At 32.1% G+C, this 21,004-nt stretch overlaps 1 protein-coding gene across 1 annotated transcript in view; it reads left to right on the top strand.

Annotated features, from left to right (window-relative positions):
* LOC126889534 (cytochrome P450 6k1-like) overlaps nucleotides 1-21,004 on the top strand; it is a 110,174-nt gene that overhangs the window by 76,957 nt on the left and 12,213 nt on the right. The window contains exons 2-3 of the mRNA XM_050657886.1: nucleotides 8,661-9,526; nucleotides 11,520-11,732. Coding sequence (XP_050513843.1) covers nucleotides 8,665-9,526; nucleotides 11,520-11,732 — 1,075 coding nt within the window. The 5' untranslated portion in view covers nucleotides 8,661-8,664. The remainder of the gene's footprint in view (nucleotides 1-8,660; nucleotides 9,527-11,519; nucleotides 11,733-21,004) is intronic.

The raw sequence follows: 21,004 nt of genomic DNA, 5'->3' as shown, positions 1-21,004 counted from the left end.
TTATTGTCCATTAATAAGTTCTTCGCTTTTTTTATTTTTATTTTTAAGTGTATACTGGACAATTTTATACTTATGAACGAATAATAATTGTATAATAATAGGTTTGTTCGTAGAACGATCAGCAACCGTTGCCAACCGTCAGACGCAAGCGCGTTCGTAGTCTACGAACTCGAACTGTTAACTGCGCAGCGCTAACTGTTAACTGCGCATGCGTCTGATGGTTGGCAACGGTTGCTGATCGATTGGATCGTACTACGAACAAACCTATTATGTAGTTACGTGGCTAAAGGTTCTGAACCAAGGCCAGAATAAAATATATATAAAAAAAAAGTTCTTCGCAGAATTTTGTTGATTTGTTCCCAATCCATTGTTTAATTTCATATTTATACCTACGTTTTTTATAATTTTTAAATTGTTTTAAATTATCCGGTAGCAAATTGTACAATTTGGGCCCTATGTAACCGACATATCTTTGAAGGATGGATTTATTACATTTTGGTAGAATTGTATTATGTTTTATATATCTAGTTTGGTGGGCATTACTGTTAAAATTTAATATTATCTTTTTTTCATGTATATGTATAAGGGCTTTATAACAGAATAATTTATGTACATTTAAAAATTTACTTTCGTTATATAACAGCTCACTAGAATATCTTAAATTTTTCCCGTATATAATTCTAATTAGCCATTTCTGAATAATATTTATAGAATGTAAGTAATTATTGCGTATTCCACCCCATCCTAAAAGGCCATATTATGTAAGTTGAGATTGTATGAGTGCATAATAAAGAATTCGCAAATGAGTTATTCCTAAAAATTGTTTTAAAAATTTAAATCTTGATAAGAGTCCTCTTAATTTATTTACTATATTATTTGCATCGTAAATGTTTATCAATTATTATACCTAGATATTTAATCTCGTATGTGTGTGGAATTTCATTTTTTGCATCAATTTTTAATGAGCCAAGATTTGGGAGGTTATTAACATATGATGTAAATGGTATATATTTTGTTTTTTCTATATTTAAGGTAAGTTTATTAAACTGAAGCCATTTCTGAATTGTAGCAAAATCTGTTTCAGCTTTTTGTTTGAAATTATTCCATGTATTTGCATCATAGAAAATAGCTGTGTCATCTGCAAAACTTATTATCTTACCTGTTACATTCAGTCTGAATAGATCATTGATATAAATATTGAAGAGAATTGGTCCCAAGACTGTTCCCTGTGGTACTCCGTAAGATATAATTCTTCCTTTACTGATTTCTCCATCTATAGAAACATGTTGTTGTCTATTTAGCAGATAACTTTCTAGGATGTTATATGCAAGTCCTCTTATACCATATTTTTGAAGTTTATTTAGCAGTATTTTATGTGAAACTGTATCAAATGCCTTTGCTAAATCTACAAATATACAAAGAGATGGTTTTACATTATCAAGAGCTTTGTAGATGTTAGCTGTTAGAGCACAGATTGCATCTTCGGTTGATATCCCCTCTTGAAACCCATATTGACATTCAGATAGTATATTAAATTTTTTTTAAAAATGTGTGAGTCTTATTTTAATTATTTTTTCGAATATTTTGCCTATATTTGAGATTAGGGTTATAGGCCTATAATTTTGACAATGTGTTTCTTCGCCAGATTTGAATAGTGGTTTAATAGTTCCAATTTTTAATATATCTGGAAAAATGCCTAAATTAAGACATGAATTTATTATGTATGTTAAGGGATTTGAAATCTGTTTTGTTATTTCTTTTAAAGTTTCAGATCTAATATTATCGTGCCCTGGTGACTTTTTATTTTTTAAAGATTTTATAATTTCTTCAACTTCATTTTCAGTTGTTGGAGACAGGTACATACTATTATTTATTTCCAATATGTTTGATCGAAATTCAGTTGGCTCAGAGATCATTTCTGCATATCGTTTTCCTAAATCGGTATAGTAGTCAACAAATTCATTTGATATGTCTGTTTTGTTAGTTAGTACTTCATTATTTTGTGTTTTTATTAGTTTTATGTTTGTTTTTGAAACTGTTTTTCCACATAGTTTATTTACGCATCTCCATAAATTTTTAGACATATTTTTGTTAGTATTTATTAACCCTTCTGTATAAGTTTTTTTTGCTTGTTGAATACGTTTTGATAAATTATTTTTACTTACTTTGTACCTGTTCTGTAAATTTTTATCATCGGGATGAGTTTTTAATGATTTGTATAAATTTTTTTTTCATTTATTAATTTAAGTAACGATGGTGTTATCAATGGTTTTTTGTATCTTTCTTTGTGTTTAATTTTTATTTTCTTGGTATTTAACTTTATATAATTTTGTAGTTTTGTAATGAAACATTCCATGCTCTTATTAACATCTCTTTCAGAGTAAACTAAAAACCAATTTTCTTGTTGTAAATATAATTTTAGTTTTTCGTAATTGATAAAATATTTAAACATTTTTGATTGCATGACATTTAAATTTGTGTTGTTAAAATTATTAATACTGAGTGCTATAGGTGAATGATCAGTAATATCATGTTAAAAATGATGGGCTATTTGACTGTGTATGTGTGTCCAAAGGTACGTATCCATTAGGTTTGTGCACCGTGCTCCGTGTAACTGATACAATGGATACGACATGCGCTCGTTTACATATAAACCGCAACCGCTTGGATCGCCGAGGGTGAGCGCCGAGCGGGAGCACCAACGTATCCACAATGTGGAGCAGCTACACGGAGCACAGAGCACCGACGTAATGAATACGTACCTTAATATAACATGTACTAAACAAATTGGTAATATAAATAATTTTATACACTCATGGAAAAAAATATCGAATATTTTAAAATTATCATGTGAATTGAAATTTTTTGTACTGCAATCCTTCGCAGCAATTCAAAACATGATCTTCTAAAATGTTTTCAATGTACATGCTAGCTGTTATTCTCCCAGTCACCTCCACAAGTTTGGTATGTTCTTTCCAAGTACTGCATCATAGCACTATGCCGCCACCACCAAAACTAACGCTCTGTATGGTTTTAACTGGCATAAAGTTCCCTATAGGGAAGCGAGATTGACGAAATTTGGTCTACAGTAGGGATGGCGGTTTTTGACAAAACACCGGTTTTCGGTTATACCGGTTTTTTATGCTTACGGTTTAACCTGGCGGTTATAACCGGCCAAAAAAACCGGTTTTCGGTTTTTTCAATCCCATAGGTTACAAAGTTACATTTACAGTGCACTTTAGTTTGCGATACTCCATTCAACTCGATATGAATATGATCAAAATTAGTACTATTGAAAGAACATCAATATCAATATAAATAAAACACAATTTTTAATAAAACCATTTTATTCTATTAATAATTAATATATTTATTTATTATTTTACTATTATTATTATCCCAGACTCTTTGAAATGGGATTAAACAAAAATAATATCAACACAAATATTTTACTTAAAAATAAATTGGATAATGCAATGTATCTTTAATTTTTACTACCATCAAAAAAACATTTATCATAATGTATTACTTTTAACACGTTTGTATATTTGTAGAATAGGTACATTTTAACTCATTTAATACTTCCTGTATGGGTGTATCGTTTTGAAAACGTAGAGAAATTCTGGGAGATTCGTATTCGTAATATCAGTAAATCGATATTCATAGTCAGAGCATTATTTTTGGTAATCAAAAAAAGTCATTCACCCACTTTCAATCTCAAGAGTTAGGTGTGAAAAATAGATGATGTTTGCGTCTAATTCAACCAGATCACTTCTTATTTAAATATTATGATTACAAATACCTTTTCAAGGAAATATTATAATAAAACTTAATAATTGTTTCTGGCTGATGTGAGATGGAACTTTCAGTTTGCTTTTGTATTTATAAAATAAAATTTGAATTATTGTTTTGTTTGGAATAATTACTTGAGAATAGTAATTAAGATTGGGATCCAAAATAATACCTAACCTAATCCTAATCACCGTAAAAACCTAATAACCGGTTTTTACTTTAAAAAGAAAAAACTGGTTATAACCGGGACAAAAAACAACCGGTAAAACCGGCTATTGCGAAGTAAAAAAACCGGTTTTAGGTTTAAACCGGTAGGTTTTTCCCATCCCTAGTCTACAGAAGAGTTGGTGAACGGTGAACATTGCAGCTACAACCTCATACAGAATGTTAGTTTTGGTGATGTCAGCATAGTGCTATGGAGCGGTATTGCTTGGAAAGGATATACCAAACTTGTGAAGGTGATTGAGCAAATGACAGCTGCCATATACATTGAAAACATTTTAGAAGATCATGTTTTGCCATTTGCCAGCCAAATTGGATATGTCAGATAACACACGTCCTTATATCACTAGAATAGTGAAAACTTACCTTGATGAGATTCTTTTTAAAAGATTATATTGGCCAACATAGTATAGCCCATATCAGATTTAAAACCGATTGAGCTTTTATATGACACTATAAAATATCGCATTTGGCAATGAAATCCTCTTTCTATGACACTGGGAGGGCTAAGAGTTGTTTCTTCTAATTGTGCCTACCTTCTAGAGATGTTGGCGATCACATTGATCCATCTTATTCTATTCCAGCAGCTCGAAATAGATCAGTTGACGTTAGCCTAGTCCACTTCCTAAGATTGGCCAGCCAGGATATACGTCTACGTCTACGTCCAGGGGCTATCTTGCCCTCAATCTTGCCTTGCAGAATCAAATGTAGAAGTCGGTATTTAGTATTACCTACGCATAATGTGGTCGACGTAAGCCAATTTTCTGTTATTTGCAGTGTCAATAATTTCTTTGTCCTTTCTTAGCCTCTGGATAGTTATGTTAGTTGTGTGGTGTATATTATATGACACCCTCAACATACTAATGGTTTTATGGCATCTTTTGTAAGACTCTAGCTTTCTACTCCGTAGAGGAGGACACTATAGATAGACGTAACATATAAGAATTATTATGCGTATATTGATACTTAAAGATAAGCTGCAGAGAATCTTCCTAAGACAATTAAAAGAGCTTCTGGCTTTTTCAATACCAGTTTTTATTTCGTAGCTATGGTCCCCAATATCCTTAAAATTGCAGCCCAAATAGCATATTTTTTCTACTCTTTCTAAGGGTGTATCGCTTATTGTGATTTGGGCGTTTATTTACTGTTCTTACTAATGCTCATTATTTTGTCTTCTTGCACTTTAGTTTTAGGCCGTATTTGTTACATGTTTCTATAACATTATCCCTCATCCTTTGAACCCCCTGTGCACTCTCTGTCAGCAATACTGTATCGACTGCATATCTAATATTGTTTATAAGTTCGCCATTTACAGCAATACCATCTTCTGATCCGTCCAAGGCCTCTCTAAAGATGTTTTCAGAGTATATGTTAAATAACGCTAGTGACAGTATAACTCCTTTTTCGACTGTGAAGATCTCGAACAGTTCATTTTCTAATCGCACTATTGCTTTTTGTTGGAGATATAAATTTGAGATCAATCTTATATCCTTACCATCGAGATCAGATGTTTTCAGGCTATCGATTAGTTTCCCATGTCGGATTTTATAAAAATCCTTCTCGAAATCAATGAAACATGCATACACATCGCAGTTGACATCCCTGGTTCTCTGTATTAGAAGTTGCAAACTGAAAAGTGCTTCCCTCGTTCCGAGTCCTGCTCTGAATTGAAATTGAACTTCACTCAGGTTTTCTTCTAATTTGGTGTATATGTGCGAGTGAATGATATCAAGGAGTACTTTAAGTAATTACATGGCTCATCAAACTGATTGATCTACGTTCTTCACATTTTCTAGCGTTGGCCTTTTTAGGAACTGGAATGAATATTGACAGTAGTCAGTTATAGTCGAGGCATTGAAGGATTGAAGTGTCGATTTTTTTGCAGTAAGACGGATCTTAATGCGGACTGGTGCGTTGGATTCGTGAGAATGTCAGGAAATTGTGTGAACTAATGTAATGAATAAGAAATCTCAAATTACATTTGGGCATAAGAAAAATGCATTTCGGTAAATAGTGGTAAAAATTGACTCAATTTTCATATTCGAGGGTTTTGGGGTCGATGAAAACGAATATGAGGTCGGCGAGAGTGTGCAAACTACCTGGTGCCTGCAGCGGGTGTAATAAACGTCTTCCTCTGAAATATTGTGGTAATTTATCATATAATTGGCTTAAGCTCATTACTCGGGCGGTTTTTGGGGTCGATGAAAATGAATATGAGGTCAGCGAGAGTGTGAAAAGTACCTGGTGCCTGCAACGGGTGTAATAAACGTCTTCCTCTGAAGTATGATGGTAATTTATCATCTAATTAGTTTAAACTCGTTACTCGGGGTTTTTGGGGTAATTTATTTCCTTGGATGTAACTATAGTGATCGAAAAGGGCGGTATTTTTATTATAAATAAACATACATTTTAATTATTATAATATATTTTGGTTAAAAAAGTTCATTATACAAAATTTATCGTAATTTACCTTTAAAATTCATTTTCTTCATCATTATCATCTTCTTCATTATTGCCTTCCTCTCTCGAGTCCAATGCAATATATGTGCAATCAGAGCCTGCACAATTTTTGCAGGCTAAATTAAAAACTAACCCATGCTTCCTGCACCCGCAAGAGTTGCCGCAGTCTAACTTACAGAATATTAAATTTAAAATGCTTGGAGGGCCAGGTGGCTGAGTCATTCTAACTGGAATTAATACATTATTTTGTAATTCTCATCCCTAATCGGTTGGGTTCATGTTACTGTCCCCATCTCCATGCAGCCAAATTTGTGTTTGTAAAATACTCTTTTTAAATGCTGGGTAAATGCATTAACAGATGAAAGAATTTTTCCAATGACAATCTTTTTATTTTTGGCAATAGCTATTAAGTACATTCTGTATCTAGTAATTTTTTCTCAAGGCAAAACCACATCATAAACTTGCGCCTTAATTCAAACTGCGTTAAATGATATGAAATTAGAATTTACTCGTTGCGATATATATGAGTTGCGATATATTTTCAGTGACCCCAAAGACACCCGAGTAACAAATGTGGGCCAATTATTTAACAAATTACCATAATAGTCCAGAGGAAGACGTTTATTAAACCTGCTGCAGGCACCAGGTAGTTTGAACATTCTCGCCGACCTTATATTCATTTTCAGCGACCCCAAAAACCCCCGAGTAATGAGTTTAAGCCAATTATATGATAAATTACTGCAATACTCCAGAGGAAGACGTTTATTACACCCGCTGCAGGCACCAGGTACTTTGCACACTCTCGCCGACCTCATATTCATTTTCAGCGACTCCAAAAACCCCCCGAGTAATGAGTTTAAGCCAATTATATGATAAATTGCCACAATACTCGAGAGGAAGACGTTTATTACACCCGCTGCAGGCACCAGGTAGTCTGCACACTCTCGCCGACCTCATATTCGTTTTCAGCGACCCCAAAAACCCCCGAGTAAGAAAATTGAGTCAATTTTCCCACTATTTACCGAAATTCATTTTTGAAATGCATTTTTCTTATGCACAAATGCAATTTGAGATTTCTTATTCATTACATTAGTTCACAAAATTTCCTAACATTCTCACGAATCCAACGCACCAAACTGCATTAAAATCCGTCTTACTGCGCCAAAAATCGACAGTAAGGTCTTTTTTTGTGCTTCAATGCCTCGACTACGTCTTTTGGTAAGTAACCAGTCTCGTAGATGTTGTTGAATAGTTTCACTAGTTTTCACTGTAGAATAATTTCATCATGCACCTCATCAGGTCCTGGTGATTTCCCATCCTTAATCCGCTTAATGGCTATAGTTACTTCTTCGTTTAATATTTCTGGGCCGTGGGGATTGTTTATTTAAATCGGAATTCGTGCTGCATTTTCTAATAATTCTTGCCATATATTCTTTCCATCTTCGTAATTTATCTTCAATTGTAGTCAAAATCTGCCCTTCGATGTCTACAACTACGTCTGTGTTGCGTTGTTTTCTGGTGTTATGTACCTCTTTAACCTTTTTGTGCATATGGAAATGGTCATGTTTGCCTTGTAGTGTTTCAATTTCCATACATTTCTCCATCAGCCATGCTTCTGTTGTTCCTTTTATCCCCTTAGTATACTTTTATGCAACTTTTTGAATTCTTTGTCATTTCTACCTTTTAATTCCCTTAGCTCTTCCATCATCTGTATTGGTTGCTTCTTCTGTATTTTTTATTTTAGATATTCATGCGAAATTGTGGCAATAAATGTCTTGATTTCGTTCCACTGTTCTTCTATGCCTCTATAATAGTAGTATCTTCAACTATTTCCGAAAAATTCTTGTTAATAGCTGTTTTTACCTTTTTCTGAATGTCATTTTCTTTGGTAGTCTTATATCTATCTTGGGCTTCATTTCCTTATGAATTATTTTGAGTCGAATGTTGATATTTGCAACCAATAGTCTATGCTCGGAGAAGACATCGGCGCTTAGTTATATTTTTGTTGAGGATAGCATTTCTAAACCGTTTGAGAAGGTTCTAAGCCTAAAAGTTGCAGCGCAAAAAATTTCACTTCACAAGATAATTTCAAAATATTCGATATTTTTGTCCATGAGTGTATTACCATTTTAATATTTTTTTAAAAATAAGTTATATACGACTAACGAATACAATTTATTTTGCAGATAAATGTCTTTCTTGAATTCTTCATGGCTATTCAGCCTTGCAACATTTTGTATTGGGATAATATTCCTGGGATACAAATATTTTACCAGAGAATTTAACTATTGGAAAAAACGAGGTGTGTACACTCCAAAGCCAATTCCATTTTTTGGCAATCTTTACGATGTTGCCACGTTAAAACTCACTTTATACGAGTATGTACAAAAGATTTACGATGAGACTGAAGAACCATATTTTGGAATGTTTATTTTTGATAAACCGGTTTTGCTGATTAAATCACCCAAGTTAATTAAAGACATTTTGATAAAAGATTTTAACGTGTTTTGTGACAGAACCATGGCAGATGTTACTCACCATAATCTTATATCGAAGTTTATCTATCAGCAAAAGTATCAAACATGGAAAAGTACAAAGACAAAGATGTCTTCAGTATTTAGTTCTGGAATGATGAAAACGTTTTTTACGAATTTAGAATTAATAAATAAGAAATTTACTGAATATTTAGAAAATATTTCTGGTCCAGTGGATGCTAAATACATAGCGGGTCATTTCGGCACTGAAATGATTGCGCGTTGTTTTTTCGCAACTGATCCACGTTGTTTTGAAAGAGAACCATCGAAGTTCAGACACTTTGTTCATCGTATATTTCAATATAGTCTGAGGAACAAATTTATCCAGACTGGCTATTTTTTCAAACCCAATTTGGTAAAGTTCTTCAAATTAAACTTTATCGAAGATTCAGTAGTGCAATACTTTGAACAAACTTTTTTGGAAGCCATGGAATGTAGAAAGGGATATAGTGGTAAACCGGTCAGTATGGTTGACGTTGTCAATGATTTGGAAAAAGCATGCGATGGAGATTTTCCTGGTGAGTATTAAACCAAATATTGAGATGTTTTCTTTCTAGGTTGATCCGACCTAGAATTGAAGAAATTACAAATAATAAAAATTATCATTAATAATAATTACCTGGTTGGCGTTCAGTGGGGTTTACTGTTATCTGTGGCGGGGTTACCGTTTCCCAGCATTTCTTTCATTTTACACGGACGCCGAAATCTTCTTCATGTTGTCTTGCCAAGGAGTGGGAGCAATTTAGATTTAAACCGCTTTAGTGCGATATCCGGGACATCTATATATTTGTATCGGTAGCTGGAATATGATTGTATATTTCCTTTGGAGACTCTATTGTCTACGGATGTATGGAGGTGTAATATGACTCAAAATAGGGAGCCATGAAGAAGGGATACTTTTAATACATCCGCTGATAATGATCATGATTGGAGTAAGTTTGGTGTCGATCTTTGTTACATAGTTGCTGTTCAGCCACACTGGAGCGCAGCATTCGGCAACTAAACAGACCAGACTTCTGTTGTCCTGTCACTGACAGTAGTGGAATTTGCTCTCCAGAATGTTCTGCATAACTTGTGGATTCTGTTACTTCGAGTGCTTATTTTGGCGGCAGTGTTTTCTAAATGTTTTTGAATAAGAGCGTTACCCTGCTCTTACTGTCTTCAGTTAATATTTGAAAAGACCTATCGCACCAGTCTTCACAAATGGAGCAAAAACCTCAACTCTCACAAAAACATCAGCTGAAAAATTGAGAAGGACATAACGAAAGATGGAGAGATCAAAGCTTGGAATTCTTCTTATTTTGACAATCATTCTGGCTATAATTATATTATTAACTGATCTTTTAAATAGATAAGTTGTTGCTGTGGAGAACCATTTTCTCAGGTTTTTTAACCATGATATTTTTCTTCTCCCAGTTCCTCGGTTTCCGAATATTTTGCGATTATTTTCAGTAATCTGAAAGATATGCTAATGCTTGGAATAAGCTTAAGAAATAGAGTAAGAAACGAGGAAGTCCGTAGACAAACCGAAGTGGAAGATATTATCGAACGAATTACAAAGCAAAAATATAGATAGGCGGGATATATTGCAAGAATCAAAGACCCCGAACGCAGTAGACCGGCGATCTCAAAAGAATTGTGACCAATTGGATTGCAAAGGCGTAGAACAGAAGAAGATGAAAATATTTGGAGTAGACCTTTCAACAATGTCCAATCAGGGCTGATTGATATGATCATCGCACAGTATATTATTTAGCAGGGTAGTAATTCGGTGCACAAGGTATAGTATTTAGAAACTTAAAGATAAGTCCGTCTCTCCATACGGTATCGTAAGCAGCGAGCTGGATCAATGTAAGCTACCGTAGGTTATAAACGTAGTTGAAAAGCAGCTTCTATATGTGTGGTAACATTGTGCACTTAATTTGTCCTCGCTTTTATGAGGACGGAACCCAGCCTGTTCGATTGGTATGCTCTCTAGAATTACTGAGCTGAGTCTATTCACGAGTAGCCTCTCAAGCAGGTGGTAGCTTTCTACCACATTTTTGTGGCTGCTGGGTTTCAACTCTGCAATTTTTTTTTTGATTTTTTGAAACCCGCTAAGGATAGTTGTAATCCCGTTGTAAGGATATTAGAGTAGAATTTACTTAGCCACACTCTTGCCTTTAAATTCTGGTGCGTTTTCAGATTTGTAATCGTTCAATGCCTTAATCACCTCTATTTCGAAGGGTTTGGCGAAACTGAACTACTAAAGAAACTAAATATACGGAATTAAAGGCATTTTATTTTTAGCCTTTGATTAGGCTTAGAAGTGCTTGTTCAGACTAAGATATATTTAAATGTACCTAAGACGCATGTAAAAAATCATTTTTTTATATAAGGGAAACTTGAATAGTAAGTTTCATCCTAAAATTTGTAAAAAAGGTGTTTATTACAGTTTTCATTCATGCCTTGTGTTAAACAAATTATATATTATTATGAAAATCATTTCCTAAATATACTTATTTTTTTTAGATCAGGACCTACTTGTATCAAATGCCATCTTTTTATTGATAGCTGGACCAGAAACAACTGCTTCTATAATTTCTTTTGCCTTATATGAATTAGCTTTAAATCCAGATATACAAGAAAAATTAAGAAATGAAATTAAAGACAATTATGAAATTCATAAAGGTTTCACTTACGAAGGCATACAGAAAAATAAATATTTGGATATGGTTGTACATGGTAAATATACGGTTATACATAAATAATATAGTAGTAATAAGTTATCCAGTCTACTAAACTATACAGGGTGTCATAAAAACCCGTCATAAATTATACCACAAAGAAAAAGTTTTACAGTTACAAAATAAAATCGATTTTTTATAATATATATGTAGTTGAGGAAATGAAGCATTTTCGCTCGCAATTTTTTTGTCCAGCATGGATTTACTTGAAATCTTCACAGAAGGTAGGGAATAGTCCAAGGATCATTTTATATATCATGCCGCTGTACCCTAATATTTTGGGGGTGGTTGCCACCCCATCTCGGGTGCGGGAATTTTTTATTACATTTTAACCATGTAAATCGATGTAAAAACGAATTCTAAGAAAAAAATGTTTTCTACATTTTCTTCGTAAAACTAATATTTTTCGAGTTATTCGCGCTTGAAAGTAACAGTTTTTCGACGAAAAAATCGACTTTTTTAGAGGGTTTTTTGAGAATACATACCTCGAAAAACATGCATTTAATAAAAAAAAACTGTAGATAGCAAAATTGTATCTTTTAGTAACACAAATCAAATTATTTTTCTGTAATATCTTTAAGACCAATAAAAACCGAGATACGGCATATTAAAAGTTAGCTTTTTTCGTCAATTACATAATTTGAAATATTCAAAGTCAAATAACGGAAAAACGTTGCATTTTAGATAAAAACCTAAAAAATCTTTTTTCAAGTATACAGTTAGACCTTTCAGAAAATAATAATATAAAGCTTTTAGCATAAAAATTAAGCGACTGATGATCCAAAAAAAATGTCGGAACTTGATTTTCTCTATAAAAAATCAGTGAAAACAACTTCCTAACTACCCTCCTAATTAAACATTGGTCTTTAACTTTTGTGTAATTCCTTTTATATTTGTATTATCAATACACAGAAGAAGTTTAATCTAGTAAAAAGGCCTAATTTTAGAAAAATTGGAGTTTAAAGAAAAATTGATTTTTTGCAATTTCCTATTTTTCACCATTTACTTCAAAGTATCTCCGAAAATACTGGAGATACGAAAAAAAGCATGAACTATTAAATTGTAGCTTTTTTAATAGGTAAAATTCCCTTGTGCATAGATTTTCAGTAGAGTGAACAGTTAGCGAGATATAGCTGTTTAAAACCTCTATTTACGAGCAAACGCCGCCTTATTCAAGCCTTTTAAACCCACCTCAATTAAAAACTAAATCTTACGGAATTTAGTTTACGCAGTCTTATAACTCTTTAAAAATCCTATATACTCATTTTTGAAAAAACTTTTTACCGCCAACAATGAAGGAGTTATGTTTATAAAACAAATTTTTTTCATTGTATGTATAGAACCGGTTCGTATACTGAAAGATGACTAAAAAACTATTTGTATATTTGTACCTACATATTTGTAAATTCGTATTTTTGTGTAAATAAATGTTTTTGTAATTCTTTAATTCTACTTTTTTCTGTATATATCTATTAAACTATCTGCTTATAAAAATTGTAATGTTATTAAGGGTGATTTTTTTAAGGGTTGAAATATTATGATATTATATCCTAAAGTATAAAACAATCATTATTTAACCAATCAAAACCAAAGTTTACCCATAATAAAGTTTACAATGTTTTTATAAAATTTTTTAAAATAAGAGGTAGGTTACACCCTTAAAAATAATCAACGCCCTTAAGCATGATATAGAATATGAAGTACAGGGTGACCTATTCTAAAATTTTTCTGTAAATCGATGCAAGTCGAAATTATTCTTTTAGGATAAGTACATTTTTTATATATAGCTCCAACAAGGGTGGTTTTATGGGTTGAAATATTATGATAGTATATCTTAAAGCATAAAACAATCATTATATAACTAATAAGAACCAAATGTTGACAATATTAAAGTTTAAAATGTTATTTTACAATTTTTTACAATTAGGGATATTTTTCACCCTTACAAAACCAAAAGCGTACAACGGCTCAATATAGAAAATGAACTAGAGGGTGTAGTGAGCCTAATCCCAAATTTTTGTACAAATCGATGCTGGACGAAAAAATTGCAAGGTTTTGTCATTTTTTCAGTTTCATTTCCACGACTAATATTGTTTTAAAACGGTTTAAAACTTTTTTATGAAAATTTATATTATGCCACCTATCTCTGTTCTATAAACTTCAATGTGGATTGTATTTTAAGTTCATTCCTTATATTTGTGTTTTTTGCTACACATTTTGGTAACACCTTTAACTCTTCTTAAAATCCTTATCTCTATAGCCTGTATCTTAACCCTTTACCGTTCCGTTAGTAACTCTGAATCGCTGCCAGAAGTCTAGATCAATACGTCCAACTCTTATAAACTCTTTAGAAAACTTTAATTTTTGTATTCCGTGATGTCTCTTTTCTAAATATAGTTTTTAGGTCATTCGTTCATTGTATAATACAGTTGTTGCGTTTTCTCTACTCTGCTACTGAAATTAAAAAAAATAATAACTAAATAATAAAATTACTTTCGTAATTGGCTTTTCCTTTGCTGTACTAGGCTTTTCCTATTTTCTTATTCCTTCTCATATCTTAAGTACTACCACGTAATGACCGCTGCTTATTTATGGTTCTCTGTGTACTTTTGAATCCATTACTTTTCTTCTATCCTTGCTTCCAACTAGTATATGGTCAATTATGGATTTCTCATTTCGATTTCTCTAGTCTACATGTTGATATCTTTGTCTAAGTGCAAAATTCTAGCAATCTTCTTTCATTGTTATTTCTGGTCGTTTCTCCATACGGTCTTATATACCTAGTGTAGATTTCGTCTTTTATTCCGACCCCACTGTTGGAATACCCTGAAATGCGTATTTCTTCTCTTGCGACTTCTGTTAAACGTTCGAGAAACGTTAACTTTCTCCAAAATTCATCTTTGCTTTGTGCGTTATCATCTTCGTTTAGTCCATATATTATATTTCTCTCTGACCATGATTTCCAGAAGTGTATCTATTTTCCAGCCTATTATGTACCTACACCTGCACCTACACCTCTTTTGTCTTCTGATACTCCACTGTAATATAAAGTAAATATACATATAAAATATATATTTATCACTGTAATATAAAAAACTTACGTGCATAGAAATCGGCCCACCTAAAAATTTGGTCATTTTTGAAGTCTCGTATTTCCTAAACCTGTTAGCCGATTTAAGGGCCGGTATTTCCAACCTCACTTAAGCCAAAGCGTACTTTAAGCCTTTGCTTAAGCTTAGATGCCTATATTTCCACTTCAATTTGAGGCTTAAGCCTAGGCTTAAACCAAATAATTTTAAGCTCGCGCGGGAGTTGGTTTAAGCCTTTGCTTACAATTTATTTTCTGTTTTTTGAGGTTATTTCTATAGATTATTAATTATAGAGTTGTTTTGAAAACCAATTTTTAAGTAATAACGTTATTATTGGATTATTACATAATAATCTATTAATTTATTAATCGTAATAACGATTATTAAAATTCTTACTACTTTTGGAAGGTGTAGGCACATGAAAATTGTTTATTTCTACAATGCTTGGTAGGTATATTTATTTTACAAAATAAACTTACATTCCAATTCGACATTTTAAGGAATATATCCAATAAACAAAATTACAAAGACGGATCTATTGCTTATGCAAAATAACAATAAAAATATAACCAGAGAAAATAGGTTTGTTCTAGCAAACAGTCAAACTAGTCAGAAACCGTCAGCAAACAGTTGGTCAGTGAGAAAACATAATACAGTCACCAGTGCTATCCCCTCTACTCGCGCTTGTCCACTATTCGCTGATGGTTTCAAACCGTTTCAAACTGATGCTAGAACAAACCTATTATAGACAGTTGAAAGACTGATAGGTTTTGTACACACTTGAAATGAATGAAAGAAGTAAAAGAAGTATATTAAAGTGTGTAAATGTATTTTAAATTTCCTTAGCTAAGCGCTTTCGACATTAAAGTCATCTTCGGAGCTAATGCTACAATAAAAAGTTAAACCAATAAGTAAAAAGATGTCTAAGTACAAAGTTTTTTTAAACTTACGTCAATATATAAAAAGTGCCGGCTAAGGATTGTATTTGCTTGCAACGCATTAAGAAATTTGGAAGTCTGGTCAACTGTACAACTCCGGCTGATGAAATTTAGTTTAAATTTTTAATTTTTCTTGTAAAACAATAAGAATAACCACTGAGACGATACATACATATAAAATTTTGTCATGGTACAGGTTTTACCCAACCATTTTTGAATGATAAGAGCTGGCGACTGACTGACAGTGATTGATTGAACGTTGGATTTTAAATGTTTCATCTGTCCGGTATTGACATTTGACAGCTGACATTACAAATGAATGAAATTGTTAAATAATTAATTTTAAAAGGATAATCAAAAAATTGATGTAAAGAAATTGTACCTTACATGTCTGTACAAATACAATAATAATAATTTGATTGTCTAAAATTATCTACTAAACTGAGGGCCTAGTGCCTATATATATGGCTTGAGCCACTAGGCCCTCAGTTTAGTAGATAATTTTAGACAATCAAATTATTATTATTGTATTTGTACAGACATCTAAGGTACAATTTCTTTACATCAATTTTTACTATTATAACAATACTATTAACAATATTCTATGGTTATAAAAGAGAAGTGTGCTATATCCTTTTACTTTATTTACGCCCGGTTTCATAATCAACTTTTTTTTTTTATTTTATAATGGCTTTGGCTTAGCCAATTAGCCAGACTATTTGTTTTTTGTATGGTATTACAATAACAATTAATTTAATCATCTAAGCCTACTTATAATCCAAATTTACAGTGTGTTATAATATTTATGGATACATTTTTCAATTTTGTGTGATATGTTTACAATTATTTTTAATTTTATTACCTAAGCCTATTTAAAATTTAAATTTACAGGACGTTACATATTTGTAAAGACATTTTAACGTCTGCTTATTATTTGAAAAAATAATAATAGGTAGAGGGCAATTTAGATCAACTAACTCTTCATACATTATTTTAGTATTTTGTCTGTACTGTCCACACTCCAATATAAGGTGCTGTAGATCTCCAATTCCACCACAGACGCAATATGGGTTATCACTGATACCTATGCTGTGTTTGTATGCTGGGGTTAGTGCGTGATTTGATCTTTTTCTGTTTAATGTTTTTATAAATAACATATTGGACTCATTTTTAAACCATCTCTCATTGAGAATTAGTGGTTGGCAATTTCTAAAATTTATTCCCGTTGTACTTTGGTTGTACAAACGTTGCCAATTTTTTTTGCAATTGTTTTTACTGATATTATCTATATCGGTTACGGGTAGAAGTATGTTGTTTATGTTTCGTTTGCTTAATGCTGCAGATTTAGCTAATTTGTCGACTTCTTCATTTCCTAATATTCCAGAATGTCCTCTAACCCAACAAATAATAATTTAACTGCCCGAGGAAATAATATAATATATGCTCTTAATTTCTATCTCAATGTGGTTTAGAATAGTTCTGCTTCCCTTCCCTTAACAAATATTTTTCTATCAAACAAACACTAAACATATCAAAATAGCTTGTACCAAAATATACAGTCACTGCGCACGCTATATAATGACGTCACTGGCTTGATGAAGTCTAATTCGCGTGTACCTAACTTTTTTATTTGCGCTCACAGCGAAATATAACCATAATAATAACTAATGTTAAATAATAATCAACTTAAAGTGAACATTAACTAAAGTTCACTTTATGTGTATTACAATTCCATTGATAATGGTACCAACTTGAGTCCACTTTAACTTTATTAAGAAATCGAGCGTTAAAGTTGTAATTTCATACTGAAACTTAGTATGACTTTTTGGAATCGTTCTAAAACGGTACTCCAAAATATGGACAAAAATGCTGTTTTTAGTGATTCAAGGTTCAATCTTAGAGCAGATGCATCACTTCGGCATGAAGGTTTTTCGTTCCTGTCATTTTCTATTAGTTTCAAAGTTTCTCGGCAAGTAATTACCGGTCAATTTTCTTTCAGAGCTCGACAAGCATCGTTTCTAGCTGACCAACGTCTTTTAGGTAGTCTTTGAAGTACCAAAGAGCATTTGTGGTTCAAATAAAGCTCCCATCGATGTGTTGAACTTGTAAAAAAATTGTATACAATTTTCAACCACTAGTTTAACTGATAAAACACTTGGGCTGGATTCGTCCTTCTCATTTGCTCTCTCTTTTTCTTAAGAAAAAAATTTTGTTAGTTTAGCAAGTTTTTCTTTATTCAATTCCCGCTCTACTCTGAGTTTTTTGTACTGCACACCACTTGGCTTTTTAACAGCTTTGAATTTTCTTAAACTCATTTTGTATATAACACATAATACTACAAATAATAACAATAAATAAGTATTAACTAAATTAAAATCAAATGTACCACGAAATCAAACAAATAACAGTGCCCTTATTCTCAGAATGCAATGCTACTCGGAGCTAGGCAATGCGAACAAAATACGCCAGTTCCGCGCCCTAACAAATTTGGCGCTCTAGGTCAGTGCCTTGTCGGCCTAGTGGTAAATCCGGCCCTGGCTGAAAGAAAAGAATAAACAAAAAAACTTATACAGAAGTAAAAACTTCAAATTGTATTTTGGTATAAAATCGTTTATTTAAAAACTATCTAAAAGTCATCCACACATTAACCACTTCTGCTGGAAGCCTTCATGGTATTTTTCATTGAATTATTTTATTCCATCGTAAACAACATAAAGTGTAATTAGATTTTGCTGTCACATATTTTAATTCCCTTTTCGTTACTAATTCATTACCTATTTTATTAATTCCATTATTTACAATTATTTCTTTAATATTGTCATTTACTCCTGATCTGTATTCTTTTAGTTACTTTAACTTTAATTTTTCCACAATTTCCTTTCCAATTTTAACAGACAGAATCATCCTTACAACAGTGTACAACTAAATTTAAACATTCCTCATCATGTTAGGCAACCAACAGTACATATAGGTATCTATAACATTTAAAATTAAAATCTGCTTTATTTACCATCCAATCTCTCCACTTCAGGTCATTTATTGTTTACTATATACGCTATGAGCTTCGCTGGTGGCGCTCCTAGCGGATTACTAATTCAACTTTCACCGGTAATTTTTAAATTCATTATTTAATTGTTATCGCTTAATATTTACAACGCAAAAAAGTAATTAAATTGTAATCGATTTTTTAAAGATTTTGCTAATCATTTTGACGTTCTATTGACAAAATATGAATTTCTTACTTCGGATCCTTTCACAATTATCGTGTAGATGGCGCTAAAATTATTAGAATAATTTATAATTACATATTACGGAACAGTAAAAAAACTTAAATTCAGTATTTAAAACGTAAGTATATTTAAGGTAAAACTATATACCACAGCTTTGACCAACTAATATTTTTTATAATTAATGTTTTTAATTTTAATTTTAAATTCATCACTTTGACATTTATGTCAAATTTCCGGTAAAGGTTTACAGACTTGCCACTACTGGCGCTCGCGAATTTGTAAATATCCCCTCTACGTACGAGCTCACAGCGTATAGCATATATCTTATTCTATTATACTAAATTAAACTTTCACCTTTTCTTTTTACAATCGATGACGTCACGCTTCTAACCATCAAATATACCAATCTTATTTCCAACAAACCAAAAGTTTTTTCTGGATTAGAGAGTTGCTAATTTAGACTTTACAATAGATTCTCAACATATTTTTAAACAGTTTTAATTAGATTTCCAATCAGTTATTAACAACCTTTACATTTTAATTAAAATCCAAAAATTAAAACTACACTTTTTGAAGTTCGTAACAAAAAATTGACTTTACCTTGTCTTGTCATGTCACTCTTTGTCATTCCATTTCCTTTTATATCAGTTGGTCTGTGCTAATTGAAATGGCAAGTACCTAGTTTTTTCGAGCAAGGAAGCATGTTGCTCTTTAGGCACATACATAATTTAATCTCTTAACATCGACTAGTAGTCACAATATTTTATTAAAATTTATAATGTAAGCCATATATTATGAAGTTACCACCTTCATTGGTGTGCTAGTTACAACTACTTTGCGGAATGTAAGTATTCTCCACATACTTTTCTTATTAACAGTCACAATTTTAACCTATTTGCCTTAATCTAACGTGGAAATACTTCATTCCAGGCACTGAAGATGTTCTGATCAGAACGAAAACGTTTTGTAATCCATGTGGATGACTTTTAGATAGTTTTTAAATAAACGATTTTATACCAAAATACAATTTAAAGTTTTTACTTCTGTATAAGTTTTTTAAACTATGGTATACAGCCAACTATTGGGATTTTCCCATTGATTTTAAAAGAATAAACATTAATGAAGAAGCTGTAGAACAAATATTTTTTTCTAGTCAGTATTAAGGCCAAACGTTTATAATTACTGGAATATACTTCCTCTTGATGTGCAACTATTACGTCATATATTGTGCTGGACCATATTTAATAAGGACCATTTTTAGGCAGTAGTTTAGGTAAAGGGTAGGTCAGATAATCTTTTTCTAATATTTATGTATTAAATAAAAATCAAATAAAAATAGACGGTTTCGTTTTGATTCAATTCGAGTCCGTTGCCATCTCCTGAGACGTGTTTCTAGGTTTCCCCGTTATCAAAGAGGCTTTGCAACAATACTGAGATGATGAACTAAACGCACAGACTCGTTGGTAAATATATTTAAATATTCTACCAACGTATGCCTTTAGCGATCTCTAACGAGGTAAAATGAAGTAAAGTCGATAACTATTAAAGTAAACTGTGAACCTGAACTAATGAAGTATATAAAACCGGAAAAATCCCTCAGGAATGGTTGGTGTCCACCTTTGTAACAATACTAAAAACAATATATGCCAAAGATTGTTCGGATTATAGGACAATATCACTAATAAGCCATACCCTCAAAATATTTCTAAAAGTGAATCATGGAAGATTATACAGAAAGCTAGAATATAATATGGATGATACCCAATTTGGGTTCCGCAAAGGACTTGGAACAAGAGAAGCATTGTTTGCATTTAATGTCCTCTCTCAAAGATGCTTAGATATGAACCTGGATATTTATTCCTGTTCTATCGACTTCAAAAAAGCTTTCGACAGGATCCGACATGAAAAACTAATATAATTATTGAAAAACAGATATAGACAGACGAGATTTACGAATTATCAGCAATCTGTATTGGAATCAAAAGGCCAATATAAAGATAAAAGAACAAGAGT

This window comes from Diabrotica virgifera, chromosome 8 (assembly GCF_917563875.1).
Source record: "Diabrotica virgifera virgifera chromosome 8, PGI_DIABVI_V3a".
NCBI classification, from domain to species: domain Eukaryota; kingdom Metazoa; phylum Arthropoda; class Insecta; order Coleoptera; family Chrysomelidae; genus Diabrotica; species Diabrotica virgifera.
The sequence above is the reverse complement of the archived record's forward strand: the minus strand, read 5'-3'. Positions and strand labels throughout refer to the sequence as shown.